Source organism: Pogoniulus pusillus, chromosome 17, assembly GCF_015220805.1.
Source record: "Pogoniulus pusillus isolate bPogPus1 chromosome 17, bPogPus1.pri, whole genome shotgun sequence".
NCBI classification, from domain to species: domain Eukaryota; kingdom Metazoa; phylum Chordata; class Aves; order Piciformes; family Lybiidae; genus Pogoniulus; species Pogoniulus pusillus.
Genome location: NC_087280.1, coordinates 13,088,125 through 13,108,075, shown reverse-complemented (window position 1 = coordinate 13,108,075; position 19,951 = coordinate 13,088,125). Strand labels below are relative to the sequence as shown.

At 43.6% G+C, this 19,951-nt stretch overlaps 1 protein-coding gene across 1 annotated transcript in view; it reads left to right on the top strand.

Annotated features, from left to right (window-relative positions):
- HOMER2 (homer scaffold protein 2) overlaps window positions 1–19,951 on the top strand; it is a 71,060-nt gene that overhangs the window by 15,793 nt on the left and 35,316 nt on the right. Inside the window, exon 2 of the mRNA XM_064157715.1 lies at window positions 9,578–9,734. Coding sequence (XP_064013785.1) covers window positions 9,578–9,734 — 157 coding nt within the window. The remainder of the gene's footprint in view (window positions 1–9,577; window positions 9,735–19,951) is intronic.

The window sequence follows — 19,951 nt, the reverse complement described above, 5'->3', positions numbered from 1 at the left end:
TTTTTAGTAGTCTGTGACATTTATTCACTTTTTAAATTAACACCAAGTAGTGCACATAACCTCAAAGTATCTCCAGTTTTCTGCCACGCAGAAGACATAGTGCAAAGGATTAATAATTATAATGAAGACTTGAGTAGCATGCTAAGGGATTTTCCTGCTGGGTTACAAATGCAAAATAGATTACACTCTTCCTCCAAAGTTGTCTCTACATTATTTTCTCTTATTTGATCATTTCTCACCCATGCTAACTCTAGATGTGTGTGGTGTCTGATGTAGGGCGAGTAGGTTCAGGTGCAGCCGGGATTGCTGCTACCTCATCTGCCCCAACAGGACCACTGATGGGGGCTCTCAGGCAGCACTTGGGGAGTGAGTGAGGGCTCTGAGGAATGCTGCTTCTTGGTTTTGGATGGTGCTTGAGAAGCTTGATGCAGTTCAGACTAGTACAGTGTCTCTTTGTTTCTTCTTTGTAAAACAAACCAACCAACCCTTCTGGTGTTTTACCTGCTCGTGAGAAAATTCACAGTGATGCAGAGCTGCAGAGTTGGGGTTCTGGTTGGGTTCGGTTGGGCTGCTCTGGCAGCAGCAGGGGCCTGTGTACTCCCTGCGGGGATGAGCTGAGTGTTTCCCACGCCTGGGTTAACCCTGAGCCAGCTCTGCCCTGCACATGCTCCCTCAATGTGCTAATGAGCTCCTGCTCCAGCCTCCCTGTGTTGTGGCAGAGGGTCTGCTCTCACTGAGTTTCCAGAGCATCCCTCAACACATCAAATGCAAGGCTAGTGTGTGCCAGTGCTTCATCTTTCATCACAGCAGCTGCATGGGGTAAGTTTTGGTGTGTGCATGCAGCTCTGTGAGCCAGAGTAGTTGGCACAAACCTGGTGTTCTCTGGGTTTGTGTCTGAGTGGGCACTGCTGGCACCAGGCAAAGTGCAGAGGGAAGCTGCTCTCCCTCTCCTACAGGCTTGTGCTCTCAGCTCCAAGATTTACACTTTCAATTTACAGTGGTAATCTCTCTCTGAAATATTACAATGCAAATATTGTGCCACAGAGGAGGCTGTCCTAAAGCATTAACTCTTCTGGAGCTGGAGCGAACCCAGAGGATGTAATCATTAACTGATCCAGAGAAATAGGAAGACTTTTGGGATCTGTTTGTCATCAAATCATAGAATCATTAAGGCTGGAAAATACCTTTAGGATCATCAAATCCAACCATAACTCAACTACCATGACCACTAAACTATATCCTGAAGCACCACATCTGCAGTTTCTTGAACCTCTCCAAGGACTGAGACTGCACCACCTCCTCTGCAGCCTGTTACAGTGCCTCGCCACTCTCTCAGTGAACAAGTTTTTCCTAATGTCCAATCTAAACCTCCCCTGGCATGACTTAAACCCGTTTCCTCTGATCATATTGCACCAACCTCAGTCCAGCCTTCTTTCAGGTAGTTGTAGAGAGCAATAAGATCTGCCTTTAGCCTTCTCTTCTCCGGACTAAAGGACCTCAGCTCCCTCAGCCAGTCTTCATACAACATGCTCTCCAACCTCCTCACCAGCCTCATTGTTCTTCTCTGGGCATTCTCCAGCAAAGAGTCCACCTGTCTGTGCCACTGGCCTCCAGTCTCTGGAGGAGAATGCTGGGTTGTCTTCTGGGAAGGGACCAGTTCCAATCGACTGAGCTCACCTTGATGCTCAGTGGGCAGTAAAATAAACGGCTTTACTTGCGGAAGATTCCTGCATGGTTCTCAGTTCCTGTCACTTGTGTGTGTTTATTCACACCATTTTGAGAGGCTGAAGTGTGAGATTTTTCACTGTTCAAGTTAAGCCTTTTAATTTGTATATCGATTTCATAAAAGCATAATGGTATTGTGAGACATCACAGATGTTAAAATGATTTTCATGCCGAGAGGTTTTGTCCTCCAGATTTATTGTCTTGGACTTACTCAGCCACAAATCAAAAATGAGTTTAATTAACATCTGTGCTTTTAACAGAAAATTCCTCTTTAGCTAGCTAGGGTTTTTTCTTATTTTTTTTCCCATCTAAGTGACTAACTATTATGTTTCTTACAAATGCAAGAAGCAATTTTGCTAATTACATTCTGTCTGTACATTTACAGGCCTGTAAAAGAAGGCAGCTAAAAAGTTGGGTACTTTTGCTTGAATTTCATAAATTACTGCTGGTGAGTTGATGTCACATATAGTATAAAGTGGTCACCAGAGAATTGTGACAGTGATTATTTAAACAGGTTGCACAACCTTGCCCTCAGTTAGTGCTGCTGCCAAACTCAGCACTTCTTTCCTACCTCATCGTGAGGATGTCCGTCTGCCTCCAAAACAGGAATTTCAGCAGCTAAAAGACTGAAAAGAAGAACTTTGAGTAAATTACATATTTAAAACAGATGTTTCTCTTTCTTGTTTTCTCTTTATTTAGGAATGGGTTTCTTGCAGATGTTGTTCCCTGTACCTTTCTCTCTATCCATGGTTCCACCACGCAGCAGGGAGCACTGCCTAGAAGTGGAGTATTGACAAGTGCAGTTTAAGGGGTACTTGCTTCATTTTATACAGTCAGAAAAAAGACAAGTAAAAATTGAGTGTTTTTGTTCCCTGCTAGCCCAGCCTATTGCTCTCAGCCAGTTCTCCCATCTCTGGTATACAACAGATCCTAAGCCTCTTAGTCTCTTTGTGCTCACCCTTCCTGCCCTGTATTGTTCAGGGCTCCTTCTCCATCTTTTCAAGTAATTTTTGGTCTGGAAGTACCTGATGAATGGGACAGTTTTCCTTGTGGGACAGGTGGGAGCTGCTTGTGTCTCTGGAGCTGAGCAGCTCTGCACAGACCTGCTGCTGGCTACCAGTGCTTGGCATTTTTTACCACCTTCCTCCGTATCGCATAGGACCAGTTATTAAAGTCAACGATAGCTTCTCTGTGGTCTGTAAAGACTTAGTTTTTGCAGTAGTCCTTTTGTTGAATGTTGAATATTTAGTTGTTGATTTATCCTTTTATATTCACATAGTGAAAAAATCCCTAGGAAGGAGATCTGCTGTAAAAGTGCCCTGCAATGATAATGATAGCAAAGCTACAGAGAGGAAATTAAATGATTTAATTTTGTTTCCAAGCTTGTTTCTGGCTCTGTTATCCCAGGATGCCATCTCGTTCATGAAGGCAGTTTCCTCAGGTGTAAAATGGAGCCATTCCCCACCAGCTTGCTTCATGCTATGAGTTTTGCACCCTTGCAAGTTGAAACAGGCTCTTCATTACTGCTGGTTGTGTATGCTGGCAGCCAGCACCAGAATATGCCTGTCAGACCTGATGGGACCTGAATGATCTGGATTAATTAGCATATGCCAATTTGGTAAGGGAACAAGCTGCTGGCTTTCAAAAATCCATCTTGCTGCTACCACATCTGCAAAATGTGCAGGTTTAGTGTTCACCTCTATCCAGCTCTCCATCTTGTCTGTGCTGACTGGGCTCAGCCTGCTGTCCTGATCCCCAACCCCGCCATGACCTGGGCAGTAATGGCCATTGAGGTTACAGTGTCTCAAGGAACAGGCTGAGACAGCTGACTGAGCTTTGTTAGTGGCAAGTGTAAGGGCGATGCCTTGTCTTGACTGGAGTGCGTGTGATCAGGAGGTATCCTCCGACTTTTTCCTCAGTCATCATCAAGAAATTAATTTGTGTGGTTTTCAGCTTCCTGAAAAGGATGGAGGTTAGAGAGTGGACTCTCTTTCGCCTTGAGCAAAGAATAATTTTGCATGTAAACTGCAGCTGGTATGCTAATTATGTTGTGTGGCACCATGAACTGTAATTTCTCCCCACAACAGTTGTATCCTCCATCAGAGGTTTGCCATTAGTGGCATTTTGGTGTTTCAGAGAGAGAGGTTGGTTATTTTTTGAATCATAGAATGGTTTAGGTTGGAAGGGACTCTCAACACAAGGGGGAACTTCTTTACTGTAAGGGTCACAGAGCACTGGAACAGGCTCCCCAGGGAGGTCGTGAAGTCTCCTTCTCTAGAGATTTTCAAGGGCTATCTGGATGTGTTCCTCTGTGATCTGCGTTAGATATTGTCCTGCTCTGGCAGGGGGGTTGGACTCGATGATCTCTTTGGGTCCCTTCCAACTGCTAACATCCTATGATCTTATGACCTCAAGGTTCATCCAGTTCCAGCCACCTGCCACAGGCAGGGACACCTCCCACTAGAATAGGTTGCTCAAGGCCCCATCCAACCTGGCTTCAAAACTTGAAGTTTGAGATGTGCATGTATGAACAGTGAGAAGTGTTACAGGTAGATAAAACAGTACTTTCACTGGTTACTTTCACTGTCTTCATTTGTCCAGGCTTTCACTGAGATGGGTATATCAACTAGGAGAAATTTCTCCATCCCCAGAGGCCATCATGTAACAGCAGAATGTAGAAGGGTGAGACAGCAGCAGCCTGGCAGGGCAGCTACACACTCAAAGGCACAGGAGCCCCTGGTGCCTTCAGTGCCACCTGTTGCAGGGGGACATTTGGTGACTGCTGGGGTCTTGAAGGAGTGACTGGAAAGCTTGCTGCTTTCAAGGAGAAAGTTATATTTGTTCAGTTTTGTTTGAGACCAAAGGCATGCCTCTCTAATGTGCTTTTAGCCTTTGGAGCTGTACATGCATTTTTGAGAAGTCAAGGGCACAGGTAATGCTGGGTGGCTCTGGGAGCTGGAGTCGGTGCCATCCCACTTCCACACAGGAGTTGAGGGTGGCTGTTAGCTGTCTGGTGGGAGAGCTGTGGATGTGCAGACAGCTGAGCCTGGGGAGGGGTGGTGCGAAAACAGCCCTCCTCTGTGTAGCAAGGTTGCTTATTTTTGCATTATCATAAATGCAAATAGCACCCTAAATTACATTGCATGTGAAGATCTGGATAAAGGGTTGGGTCTTTGTGTTGCACTGTCAGGCAGCGATAGTGATGCTCAACACAAATAACGACTGACACCAAGTTTATCATGTTGGCTTAGCAAGCAAATTTTTGCTTGTTTCATGACTGATGATGGGGTCTGCGTGACCATGTAGAGGTTTGCATTGGTACCTACTTGTGTTGAAAGGTCCTCATTATCTAATACTTGTTACAGCAAATCACTGCAGATCTGCTGGCGCTGTCAGGTAGTATAAACCTCACCATGTGCATGATGCTGGCCTCCAGCAGGAAGCACCACGTTCCCAAAACCCTACACTGACATACTCTCTGCAGTCATGTGCATCCTTCACCAAATAGCAGCTATATCAGGACAAGCTCTTAAAAAAAAAATCCAATTGGTAAATCAATTAGTGCAAAGCAGTCCAGTATTAGTGTGAGGAGAGCACAAATAATCCTGTCCTGTAAACAAGGAATCCTTAGCCCAGACATTTTATGTGATCCCTGAATGAAAGTTTTAGCAAAATGTGCAAATAGTAGTTTTGCCTCTAGTGGAGTGCCAGACCTCCTGTCACAAATACATTTGATGTTCCAGATTCTCTGACAAGGAGCTGCTTTGTTCTATTTACTGCTCCTCCACCCAGTGTGCACCGGACACGTTGCACATTGAAGAGAACGTGGGTGCTGATCCAACAAGCACCCACATCACCCACTGTGTTATATTTGTGACCAAAAAAGATGGCTACACTGTTCACAACGCTGCCTTGTTTAGAGCTGAATCTGGCTCCACATTTGGCTGGGGTCTAGGGCTGGAGGTTCTCCCAGGTGCCAGCTGGCTGCTCAGCCAGGGCTTGCCGTGCTGCGGCTCCATCAGCCCCCAGCACCCCACAGCCCATACAGTGCTGGCTGTCAGTCAGCAAAGACTCTTTGCAGCTGAAATTATTTAAATCACTGGGTGTGTTCATGACTCAAATGATAGGCAAGGAACTTTGAATTAAATAATTTGAACTTTTCTGAAGTGAGAGCTCATTCTCATTGATTAGGAAGAGTAATATAAACCATATGGCTCACAGCTGATCACACACTTGTGAAATATGGCATGGTTATGTACTAACCAGAAGGTGATACTGGATCCCACACAGCTGTGGGTGCAGTTGGTTAGCTCTGGTCTTTGGGGGTTGCTTTTTAAATTCTTTTTTAAAAAAACCCTTTATGACCTATTTTATGTTAATGGAGAATGGTTATTTTTTATTTAGTTTGTCACGGATGACACGAAGATGGAAATTAAAAGTCAACTAAAATGGGTATAGCTGGAACTTGAAAATTGCAATCATATTTATAAAACAACCTGGCCATATTTAATAGTTTTAAAAGCCTATTAAGGTGTATTTTTTGTCTTAATCTATGTTACTATGCAGAGAACTATTAGCTATAATTTAGGTCTCCATTTGGTACTTTTCAAGCAGCTTTATTCTAAACAGTGGATGTTACTGTCAAATTGATTTTTAAATAGATTTTCTTTTGTTAATGATTGATTAAAACCTCTTTTCAATTTTGGTTAGAATTCATGAGGTTTTAAGCACTCATAAATTCTCTTTGTCTTCAGATCTACAAGTCTGCAGCCTGGCTGGCAGCACTATTGCTCCTTGCCTCCCCAGGCAAACTCACACAAGGGGCAGCTTCCAGGGGCTCAAAGGGCACAGGATGTGCTGCAGGAATTTCAAGTCAGTATTGCTGTGGTTTTAAGTATAACACTTGATAAATCTCTGATAAAATGGAAAGGAAAGAATCTCTGGGAAGCAGTCATTCCTCTATCAGTGAAGTGCTTTCTTGGATGTCAGAAGTTGCAAGTGAGTAGCACAGAATAATCCTTCTCTAATCTGGAGCTCTGTAGGGCTTTGGTAAGTGTTGTAGAAGTGTCAAATTCAGTGTTTTATTTGAAAACACAGTTTTACAGTTGCTTGTATATGCTTCACTGGTGAAGGGAGTCTGAGATGCAAAGAAGGGGGATATTTCCACCATTGCAGTCTGCCAATGATGTTGGCTTTGCCAACTCACCATGGTGTGAGGGAAGATGTGGCAGAAGCAGCTCCCAGTGCCAGTGGTGCCAGCTCATGGGGGCTGCTGATGGATTTGAGTTCCTTGGGTAATAGCTGACCTCACTGCGAGGTCAATAGCTCACTTATCTTGAATGAGTTGAAATGCTTGACTTCACACATTACATGTCCTACTTTAAAAGAGTTTAGCAACTAGCACACTGTCACTGTGAGTGTCAGTGCTGTTTGCATCCTAATTATGAGAATTAGAAGCATAGAAACATAGGTTTTTGCCTTTAGTTTTGAATAAAAGCCCCACGTGTATGAATAGATGGCTATCTCAAGCCCTGGTCTTCAGCATCTGTTATTTTATCCACTAGGAAGCATGTATACAGCTCCTGTTGACAGCAGCAGCTATTGTAATGCTCCTGAAAAAATGGAGATAGGTAGTTTTCCCCTTCATTCTACTTTTATTATCTCCAGATTTACTGTATATGCTTATAGCTTCTGCTGCAGAAAAGCTAAGCTTAGATTTAAGGGGTATTTTTTTCTGGTGTTTATGAGTATTTATAAGATGAGTTAGCAGAGTTAGTTGCTTGAGGAATTGGTTTGCAGGGAGGAAAGTTCTGAGAGTTTAAACTGCAGTATATGGGTCATATTATCATTAATAAACAACAACTAATAGTGGAATCCACTGAAAATACAAGTGCTAAGCCAAAGGTGAAACAGACTCAAAACTGTTCTTTACTCAGGAAAAGTTGGAGTAGACTAAAAGAGAAAAACAGCTTGAAGGAAACTTCCTTTCCCTGCATTCCTTATTGCAAACAAACTCTGACGACCTTCGTGGGTGTTACATTGCTGATGCTGTGTAATGGATGATTTGCAAATGTGATAGAGTCTGCCCTTTCTTTCCTCCCAGCTGAGGACAATGTTGATTTTGGCATATGAAGTGAGAACCGAGTTCAGTGAGTTACTGATAAGGAAGAGCTGAAGCAAATGCTGCTCTTTTGCAGCTGTAAGATGACAGTCTCATTGTAATTTGAGTTTATTTCCTGTAAGGATCACAGAGGATTCATCAGAGCTGTCCATCCAGAAATCTGCATGGCAGCCCCTGGAAAAACATAACATTTTGTATATGTCTTGCAAGTAGAAGAAAGCTGTTGTTGCATTTTCTTCCCTCCTCAGGCCTCACTCAGCTTTATAAGCTCATGCCATTTTCCTGAGCTAATTCCATGCTTAAGTCACTTCATTTGTTTGATATTCTTCTATTTACCCCTCTCTATTTTAGTTTAACTGCAACCGTAATGATCATGTGTGATATTTGATGTGGTTCCTACACAGAGTACCTAAAGCTGTTCTGTTCTGAAAATGCCTAGGTGAATGTGTAAAGAGATTATGGAAATCTTAATAAAAACATAGCTTCCAAACTATGAGACTGAGAATAATGGAAGAGAATTATATGTATGACTAGGAATGAATAGCATATGAGAGCAAGAGATCTCTCTGTCCATTCACCTTTCTCTTTTCATTTGCTTTGTGCAAAATTCAGCCTGGCAGCCTTTTCAGTTTCCATGTGGCAAACAATTTTGGGCAGTAACTCTGTCGTAGTACAATTGGATTTGAATTCTGTCAAGTGTAACTATTTGTGATAGAATGTTTTATATGTGATTAGAATATATTGAGTGGTACACTTAATATAGGCTGCCATATACTGTAGCTTTTAAGAACTAAAAGCATAAAAAATATATGTAGAAGCACAGTAGAGCTTTATTTGCAGTTCACTTTTACTTCTAAACTTGGATTAAAGGTATAGTTGGAAGTGAATTTAGTTTTGTGGCATTGAAGTAAGTCTTGGTTCTCATCTTTTTTCCTAGATGATTTTGTGTATTGTGGGTATTTTACTCTTGGTCCTGTATATTGTTTGGTTTTATATGTGGTTTGCATTGTTGCCTTTTGAGAGCAAAATAAAACCCCTGCAGTCTGTACACAATTTTCCTGGTGAGAAAAAAGCATGGAAGGAGGTGCCAGGGACAGCATGTGATCCACTGAGGGTTCAGCTGAAAGGCAGTAGGTATCAACACAGGGTTTTGGTTGTGTGTGTGTTTTCCCCTTCTCTCCAAGATGATTGACTGGTTTTGCACCTGATGAAATTTTCATGCACATCCGCAGAACAGTGGGATTCTAATGATGGAGATTAATATTTCAGTAATTATGCTGTGCTTGGAGGTCGTTGGAGTCCTTGGCACATCCACAGAGGAGTCCTGGTTGTAGGCAGCGACTCACAAGAATGTGCAGCAGGAGGAAAGCCAGCTGTGCATTGCTGGTTCTTGCATTTTGCACAATATGTGCATGAGGAAAGAAAGCCTGCATGGGGCAGTATCCTTTCCTGCAGTTAAATGTCTCAAGGAAAAGCTGGATACTGAGTTAGTACAACACGGGGAGAAAAAAGCCATTTGCTTCCTGGGCTGTGACAGTAACTTTAGGGTGCTCAATGTCACGTAGCAGTACCAAGCAGAGCTACCCAAAGCTGGAGCAGCCTTTTCATTTGGGGTATTGCCAGGCATTCTCTGTCTTGTGCTTTCAACGTGCCTGGTCAAGGCTGGGCTTCTGCGACATTTCATCTTCCGCAGACTCATGCATCCATTTCTCCTGTCCCTCCCTATTCCAGAGAACAGCCCATCTTCACCACCAGAGCCCATGTCTTCCAAATTGACCCCAGCACGAAGAAGAACTGGGTTCCCGCAAGCAAGCAGGCTGTAACTGTTTCCTACTTCTATGACAGCACGAGAAACAGCTATCGGATTATCAGTGTGGATGGAGCCAAGGTAGGAGGCTGAAGGTACCCCAGCATGTTTACTGTGCCAAGAGGATTGTGACTGTCAGCCCTGGCTGAAGACAGACATAGGTGGGCTGCATAAAGCCCTGAAATTCCTGAGTACCCACTTTTTTTGGATCAGTTTTGGACCCTTGTAGTGATAACTGGAAAAACACAGGACACCTTCAAAGTGTTTTTTGCCAGACTTAATTGATTTTATCTCTGACCAGTTTGACTCTATCATCTTAATGAGCCAAGAGCTTTAAATGTCCAGACTGTCTGTAGCACAGAATCTAAAACCACTACCTGTATTAGGTTGATAAGGCTGAGGCCTTTTCAGTGGAAAAGAAAAAAGTAAAGGGGAAAAATGTCTTTTTAAAGGGAGTGAGGAGACAGAGTAGAGCTTCTAATGTAAATGCCAACCGTGTATTCGCTTCGGTTGAGCTGTTTACAGGTTAGTACTTAATTTTCTTCAGCATTTGCATTGGACTTTATCAGCCTTAGGTAACAAATTAGGCATGAAGACTTTCCTCACTCGTTTTTCTTATTCTGTGTCACATTTCCAGATAGTGTGCTGAAGTATTTCCTGATCAGTTGAATTTAATGAGTTGCTCAGGCACCTGCTTTTATTATGTACTAGATTCATCCTCTTATTAGTCTCTCCAAAGTTACTTGTAAGGTGACTGCTTTCCCCTGGCAGAGCCCAGTCAGAGGTGCAAGTTAAAAAAAATTCACTCATGTACCAAGATCATCAGTTATTTCTGCCAAAATGCAAACCACAGGGTAATAACACATGTTTACAGCCTCTTTATCCATGTTCCTACTTAGATGAGAATGCTAAAATATCACTGTCCTGGGAGAGAGAGGTTGCAGAAATCATCCCTTAATAAAGCTTTTCTATTTGTCATGCTATTTCACATACTTGTTTTTCCAAACATCTCCTGTTCTATATTTGGTTATATATTGGCTTGTAAATCAGCCATGCCGCCTGCTGAAACGGATGGCAGTGTTTCAGTGACACTGCTACAGCATTAATGTGTCACCATCTTTATGCTGTTTGTGCCAGTGAGTTTGTTTCCCGAATTGCCAGCTAACCCAGCCGCCTTGCTTTGCAGTCGTCACACACAACCCCTGCAGCTTGCTGGGAAAAGCTGAGCTCCCAGCCCCAAGTTTGCTTGCTTCTACTGCCATGGAGCTGGTACTGGTGGTAGTGGGCTGTTGGCTTCACATGCCCAGGCAAGCATGTCTCCCAAGCCTAAACTGTTGTGTTTGCAGCAGTGGGTCTCTTGATTTGTGCATGTGCATGCATGCATGAAGACCAATTAATGAAAAGAAAGTCATTACACATGTGGCAGGGAGAAGCTTCAGGGGCAGCATATGCCCACAGCCAGAGGCCCTGCCCAGAAGTGCAAAGTGTGTGTTAAGAACAAGGTGGGAGGGAATCCAAGCTTCTTTTTTTTTGTAATCTGCCCAAAAGACATTCAGAAGGAACCACTCTGTTGTAGAATGCCCCAGAAGAAGGTGAGCTTTCCATGATTAAAATTCTCCCCTGGGGCTTCCCAAGCTAGAATCAGTTGCTGGCCACATGAATTATTCCTTTTGTGTTGAATGTGTGCTGATTAAAGACCAGGTTAAGAAGGGATGCTGCATTCGTGCTTGTCTCCAGTCCCCAGGTTACCCTACCTGTCTGCTTTAAGTGCTGATTTGGAAAAAGAAGGGTGTTTGCCCCCAAAGAAATTAGAAGTTGCTTTTTGCCCTCAAACAACCATTGTTTATGTTTTGACCTACTTTTCCTGCTAAAAATGAAGCAGAGCAGGGCTGCGAGGAGGAATACAGAGAGCATTGATTGGTGTCCTGCTTTATATACATCTCACTTATTAGAATAAAGTCTTCCCTGTGTTGGCAAATAACAGATGGATTAGCATCATGGATCACTATGGACAGAAGTTCACTGCTTTGAAGACCAAAAAGCTGAAGTTCAAGTGAATTAAGGGACTTGGCCTAGGAGAAAGGTGGTAATGAAGGACATGTGTCTCTTATAACTCTCCATCCTGGTCTGAACTGCAAAGCAGTTGTTGTAGCAGTTTATTTTGGACAAATACTAAGGTGCACGTTGGCATGCAGAAATATCTCACTTAAATCCAACTTGTATGCAGCTGTTTGATTGTTTTGGTCTTTCTTACCTTAGATTGACATTACATAGTGACAACAAAAATGTTTTGAAGTGATCAGGAATACAGAAGGGCACTTCAACATTGTTCATGTCCTCCTGGTTGCATAAGCTTTATTTTACATTTGTCCCTCAGTGTGTTGCTCTGGGCAGCACGTTGAATTGCAGGTATGTGGAGCAGCACAGGGCTGTTGAAACCCCTTAGTGCTGCTGTCATGCAGGACATGGAGCAGGCTGTGTAGTTTTCTCCTGATGCACCACCGACTCAACAGGCTGATTCTTGCAGGAGCAGCTTCTGTGGGTTGCTGCTGCTGCTGTCCCTAAAGGTTGAGACCCTACACACTCTCCTATCCTTCAGCTCCATTCTCCCAGCAGGCTTAGCCTATCCCTTTTTCTTCCTGTCATGTCCCTGTCTCTCATTCCCAAAGCCCCAGGGCTCAAGAGGGTGAGGGAGTGCTGCAGGGCAGACTGGAGCAGGAAGATTTAGGACTGGGCTGAAGGGAGGGATTAAGAGAACTGCCGAGCCTATGCTTTAAAGGCATAAATATTGGGAACTCAATTTGTGAGCACAGCTGGCAGAATCACAGGATGATAAGGATTTGAAGGGATCTCTGGAGATCATCTAATCGAGCCCCCCTACCAGAGCAGGTTCCTCTAGAGCAAAAGATAGCATCCAAGTGGTCCTTGAATGAATCCAGAGACAAGACACTCCACAACTTCTCTGGGCAGCCCATTCCAGTATTCCACTACCCTCAAAGTAAAGAAATTCCTCCTTGTGTTTAGATGGAACTTCCTATGTTGAAATTTGTGCACATTTCCTCCTGTCCTGTCGCTGGCACCAATGAAAACAGACTGGTCCCATCCTTCCGCCACCTACCTTTTAAGTATATATAAGCATTGGTAAAATACCAAAAAAAACCCCAAATCCCTCAGTCTTTCTTCATAAGAGAGATGTTCTAGTCCCTTGGTCATCTTTTAACCTTTAGTCAAAGGGCAGGGGAGCTGCCTGGCAAAGTATGATGCTGCCCTTTGGTCTTTACCTGTTGTTTGAATGGTGCAGAAGGACGGAAAGGGATTGGCTGGCATTTGTGGGGAGGATGAAGGCAGACATTGAAGAAAGCTGGAAAGTGGAAAAGAAAAGGAATAGAGATAAAATAGGAAGCAGAGTGAAGTCAAGGGAGCTTAACTTCCTTTGCAGAGGGATATGCAAGAGGCTTGTGCTGATAACCAGCAGTCCTGCATGGTGGAGGGAAGCTAGGCGAGCATATGTGCCACCTGTTTTCCACATCCTTTCAGTCCAACAACAGAAAAAACCTTTGAATGATCCTGGGAGTCAAGCAGTGAGAAGTGGACACACTAGATTCAAAACAGCTCATACAACTTTGATTCTTTCTGCTTGCAAGGCTGGAATAGAGCAGGTATTAAAATTGCTGTGCCTCTCACAGCAAAACAGGTTCTGTGGACAGTCGCTTACAACTTAGAGCAAAAGATTTCACAGATTCCATAGAAGGATGCCCTGGGTGATCTTAACCAAGATTCCATTACCAAACAAGGGAATAGATTAGTATATCTTTCAGTTATGTTAGAAGTGACTTGTGTGTTGACAAGAAATTAGTTTCATAATGATGTTTTAAGATGTTTTTAGCTCCAGCCCAAGGCTGTTCAAACTGCACCGTAATGAATGCTGGAGGAAATGCTACAGTAAAATGCAAGGGCACAGACTGATGCAGAGTTAATGAGGCAACCAAGAGACTTCACAGCAGAAAAGTACCCCCAGCATTGTGGGCAAAAGTCAGCCCTGTGAAAAATGACAAAATACAGTGATGATACAGGTAGAACATGGACTCACAGGTGCCTGATTGCTGTGCAGTGTGTGGGGAAAGCCACACACAGGGCTCCTCATTAAAAGTGACCTACATTATTCTGCCTTTTCGAGGTGAACAGCAAGTTTGAAAAGACAAAAAAGTATTCAGACTGATACCCTCCATCATCCTGTGGAATAATGCATGGCAGTGCATGATACTTGTTTATTTTTCATAGGCTGGAAATAGGTGTTATCCAAACAATACAGACCAGGGGGAAAGGATGAGAAACTTGTTCCTGTGCACAATTTGTGAAGGAAATGTAATCCCTCTAAAACAAGCTTCTGTCCTCGTTTTCAGATGGGCAGCTGTTATATTTCTACAGAACTTGTGATTACAGCAGCATAATTTTTATCCTTTGAGGAAAAAGAAAAAGAACACAAAGCTATCTTAAAAATTAATAGCCAGCATTACAGTGTATAATGAGACATTCTGAAATGGCAGCAGCAAAGCAAAGTGACACAGCAAGTGTGGGTTGGTCTCTTCTCCCAGACAACCAGCAACAGAACAAGGGGACACAGTCTCAAGTTGTGTCAGGCTGGATGTTAGGAGGAAGCTCTTGCCAGAGAGAGTGGTTGGCATTGGAATGGGCTGCCCAGGGAGGTGGTGGAGTCTCCGTCCCTGAGGTGTTCAAGACAAGACTGGATGGGGCACTTAGTGCCATAGTCTGGTTGAGTGCATAGGGCTGGGTGCTAGGTTGGACTGGATGATCTTGGAGTTCTCTTCCCACCTGGTTGATTCTATGATCTCAGCTGCCAGGCCTAAGTTATCTCTGTAAGATTCTTGAACAGATGGCTAGAAAAAAATTAACATCAAGGTTAAAAAAAGATAAATAGATTGCAAGAGTAATTTTGGTAACAGAAACAAAGAATTTGTGTTTCAGATGGGGGGGAAGAACTTGTCGACACACATTCTCAGTTGCTAAATAATTTAGAAGAGTTTATTACCTAACAATTACCTTGAATATTGAAGATCAGCAACTAAGCTGGACAAAAGTGTGGGAGAGTATTGAAGAGAGAACCAGAAAAATTGCTGTGCTGGGAAAGCAAAATCAGTGCATCTATTTCTGAAGTAAATTGCAATTAGTAAGAGTAAGAAAACAGGCCAGATTTTGCCCATCAGTATTCACATAACGTTCCACAAAGTGACTGCAGCACATTCTATAGTATGATGAAGCTGTTTAAGTGGCATGTATATGCCCTTATAATGGGCTCTATCAGTGAGTGTCACTCACTGATTGCTAAAGCAGAATGAGGCTGGCAGGGACAGAGAGCCAGCAGCATGTGGTAGCAGGTATTTAGGAAAGGAAGAAAAGGCAACATGTAAATGCTGTAATAGTTGATGTATTTCTTGCTTTCTCACTTCCTGCACCAGTTCTAATTGCTACCTAATTTAATAGCTGCCCACCTCTTTCTGACCACGCTTTCTTTTGGTGTTCTCCTGACTGGAGGCAGGCATCCTTGGCACACAGAGAGGAAATTCAGAGTTCTTTCAATGCTGTGTTCAGAGAGTCAAAACAAATCATTTTCTTTGCTCATGGAAATGGAATTATTTTAAGACATGGTTGTTAAAAATATCCTAGAATATTTTGCCGAAAGGTGACTCTTAGATTCAAAAAAAAATTCCTTTCAGGAGGAGAAAATTGCAGGGTATGGTAGAATGGATTAAATTGCTTTGTCTGGGTAGTTCTCTGTGGGGTTTTTTGTTTGGTTGCATTTTTAGTTTTGTGGAGTTTTGTTGGTTGGTTGGTTTTGGGGTTTGTGTTGTTTTTTTTCTCTCAGTGCCATAAATCCAACCATTGAACCAACAGCAACTCGTTCTCAGGAAAAACTTATCAAGTAGTTTAGATACTACAAAATTTTGAGCACTGAATTAAAAAAAGCTTCTATGAGTGCTTACCTTGCCAGGGGCCTGCACTGGTGTGATGGCTTTTAAGTGCGTCTCTAAGACCTACCAGATTTAATTGGCAGTAACATGTAGCAGAAATGGTCACAGCATAGAATCATAGAATCAACCAGGTGAGAAGAAACCTCCAAGATCATCCAGTCCAACCTATCACCCAGCCCTATCCAGTCAACTAAACCATGGCACTAAGTGCCCCATCCAGTCTTGTCTTGAACACCTCCGGGGATGGTGACTCCACCACCTCCCTGGACAGCCCATTCCAATGCCAATCATTCTCTCTGGCAAGAACTTCCTCCTAACATCCAGCCTAGACCTCCCCTGGTACAACTTGAGACTGTGTCCCCTTGTTCTGTTGCTGGTTGTCTGGGAGAAGAGACCAACCCCATCTGGTTACAGCCTCCCTTCAGGCAGTTGCAGACAGCAATGAGGTCTGCACTGAGCCTCCTCTTCTCCAGGCTGCACACCCCCAGCTCCCTCAGCCTCTCCTCACAGGGCTGTGGTCCAAGCTCCTCACCAGCTTTGTTCCCCTTCTCTGAACACATTCCAGTATCTCAACATCTCTCTTGAATTGAGGAGCCCAGAACTGGACACAGTACTCAAGGTGTGGCCTGAGCAGTGCTGAGTACAGGAGCAGAATAACCTCCCTTGTCCTACTGGCCACACTGTTCCTGATCCAGGCCAGGATGCCATTGGCTTCCTTGGCCACCTGGGCACACTGCTGGCTCAAACATTGCCCTCCCTCCCTTCCCTCTGAGTGTCAGTGTGTGTCTGTCTGATTCTGTGCTCAGTAAATTTGGTAGAATGATGCACTGTGGTTTAGACCTTTCTTTTAATACCTAAGTTTTAAAAACACTTCCTCTTTTTAACTACCTTTTAGAGTTTAATAATTTTGTGGTGAAATGATCAGAGGACATTTTGCAGCTTTGCATAGCCAAAGATAAAAGGGTGTTAAAGTACATGAGAAGTGACCTTACAAAATGGTTTGTTGCATCTTCTTTTAATCTGAGTAGGAAACCTCAAATGAAATGCTGTAGTTCTGAAAGGTGTGGGTGAGCATGTGTGTGTGTTTTGTCAAAGAGGCTGGGATTCTTTTATTTCCAGCTTTGCCTGCCCTGGTTTTATTTATGGCCATTGCTTGTCAGGAGTGCTGTGTGCATTGCAGAGGAGTGAGGTACTGCTTGGGTCCAAGCTGCCTGTCCCATGCCTGCTGAAGTGCTCAGATGCCCTGTTTTGTGCCCTGAAGGTGATTTTGCTGACTGTAGCACTGGCAGGACTATGGTTTCCAGAGAACCTCTCCTGGTAAAATGTGATTAAATGAGCAGAAAATATTTTTATTCCAGCTTCCCAAAGCTTTTTTTTTCACTGCTGGGTAACTGAGATAAGTATTTCTCTCTCTCTTTTTTTTTTCCCCCTCAAGCTTTTTCTGCTATGTTCTTTTTGCCCTTCATGTTGTTTCTCCCAGGCCAGGTGAGAAATGTCTTCATTTCTGGCTGTCCCTGAAAAAAAATTGTGCCAACCATAAAATAGGAATATGGGAGAAGCATGAGCTCAATATTAGTGTACTTCTGACACTGAGAATTGATGTGAAATGGACCTTTCATCCAAAAGGCAGTGTGTGACACTTGGAGCTGTTTGAAGACCTCAGCTGATGGGTGGTGCCACATCAGGGTGAGCCAGTGGAAAAGTAACCAGGTTTTGACCTCTGGAGGTTTAAGAGGTGATTCTCCTCCTCTACTCTGCTCTGGTGAGACCCCACCTGGAGTACTACATTGAGTTCTGGAGCCTCTATTACAAGAGGGATGTGGACATGCTGGAGCATGTCCAGGAAAGGGCCACAAAGAGAGGGCTGAAGCACCTCTCCTATGAAGACAAACTGAAAGAGTTGGGGCTGTTCAGTCTGGAGAAGAGGAGGCTGCGAGGTGACCTTATTGTGGCCTTCCAGTATCTGAAGGGGGCCTACAAAAAAGCTGGGGAGGGACTTTTTACGCTACCAGGTAGTCACAGGACCAGGGGGAATAGAGAGAAGCTGGAGATGGGTAGGTTCAGGTTGGACATGAGGAGAAAGTTGCTCAGCATGAGAGTGGTGAGAGCCTGGAATGGGTTGCCCAGGGAGGTGGTTGAAGCCCCATCCCTGGAGGTGTTTAAGGCAAGGCTGGATGAGGCTGTGGGCAGCCTGATCTAGGGTAGGGTGTCCCTGCCCATGGCAGGGGGGTTGGGACTGGCTGATCCTTGTGTTCCCGTCCAACCCTGACTGATTCTATGATTGTAAGATGACTTATATGGTGCTACTGCATTCTTATCCATACCTGCCCACAAAAGAAACCCATATATACTGATCTGTTTGATTACTGTAATAGAAAAATGTGAGCACATTTGATGGCTTTCATCTTCTCTCTATCATAGCATGTTATTAGCTATTGGAACTAATTTCAACCTGATTACTAGCACTGGAGATAATACTGGAGCCATAAAAAGCAATTTCCACAAATAGAGCCAATTAACCTCCCCACATAAAAGAAATAACATCTTTTGAAATACCATTACATGATATCAAATATAATTTTAATGCATAATCTTGTGCCTAGTTTGTGTGTATGTTATAGTAAACATCTTATTTGTGCGAGTGAGATGACTATTAAGTAAAAGCATTACTTGTATTATCTTTTTGTATACATCATATAATACATAAGGATTCTATTGCTGAGACAGAGTAACTATAATAACAGCATTGTCTGTACTGGGAATCCATACTTGAGCTTCTAGAATAATGTGATGCTGTTTAGTCACTCCCATCAGATGAGTTTGCTTTGTAAGCAAGCTGCAATGTGAACATTTTCTGGTTCAGATTTCCCAGCTTGTGCAGGAGAACAATGCTTGTCTGCCAGAGAGATCTTCTTCAGAGACACGTCCTTACACAAAGTAGTTGGTAAAAGATGCCTGAAGAATCTCTAGTTGCTTTTTGCACTCCCTGTTGGGCTGCTTGTTGCTGTAAATAATGAAGGTGGATGGTGCTGCTCTCTGAGAAGGAGAGGCTCCTTTCATAGAGAAGTTCTTCATTTTGTATGAGCAGATGAAGGCAGGAGAACATCTGTCCTGCCCTGAGTCTAGCACACCAGCCTAACCTAAGCTGGAACAGGTCTCTCAGGCAATGAAAGAACTTGCAGTAAATAGTATTTTCAATAGCAATTTCCTATTTAAAGATGGTAGAGTTGTCCTGATGCACCTTCTGGATTTTTTTAGCATCACCCTAAAATGATTCAGAAGGGACTCTCAAATGAAAGGAAGTTTGCCTTCAGCTGGGGTGCAGGTGTAGCAGCAGAAGTGTTTGCATGCAGTGGTGCAGTGGGCACCTCAAAGGTATGCGGTGTGCCCAAAGTGTTATGCTCCAGTGGGCTCCTGTGGAGACAAACCATTCAGCCTGTGGAGTATCAAAGAGAAATGTGAATGTTGGAGCTAATGGAAATTAAAGTAGGAACAGTAAAAGGGGAAAATAAAACACAGAGTTTAAAATGCAGATCAGTATCCATGTGGGGTGATTGCACTGAGTTGTGCACTGGACCTTTCTGCTACATAGACCAGGACATGACATTCTTGAAGACCTAGCTCAATCATAGAATCAACCAGGTTGGAAAAGACCTCCAAGATCATCGAGTCCAACCTATCACCCAGCCCTAGCCAGTCAACTAGACCATGGCACTGAGTGCCTCATCCAGTCTTTTCTTGAAGACCCCCAGGGACGGTGCCTCCACCACCTCCCTGGGCAGCCCATTCCAATGGGAAATCACTCTCTCTGTGAAGAACTTCTTCCTAATATCCAGCCTATACCTACCCTGGCACAACTTGAGACTGTGTCCCCTTGTTCTATTGCTGGTTACCTGGGAGAAGAGGCCACCCCCCACCTGGCTACAATGCCCCTTCAGGTAGTTGTAGACAGTAATAAGATCACCCCTGAACCTCCTCTTCTCCAGGCTAAACAGCCCCAGCTCCCTCAGCCTCTCCTCATAGGATTTGTGCTCCAGGCCCCTCACCAGCTTCGTTGCCCTTCTCTGGACATGTTCCAGTACCTCAACATCTTTCTTGACCTCTTTGAAATAAGAATGAATTAAATAAAAGGAAATAGCAGTACCCAGTGAACTTAGGATACTCATATTGTCTATGTTTGTGGCGTACTCTGCTTGACTGAGGTTACTGGAGTTTTGCACTCTAGACATTAAAGTAACTTGAGAATATTTTCTTTGGAACTTGGTGATGAAGAAATACAGTACAAAGGAAAAGCAGAGCTGTCAGCCA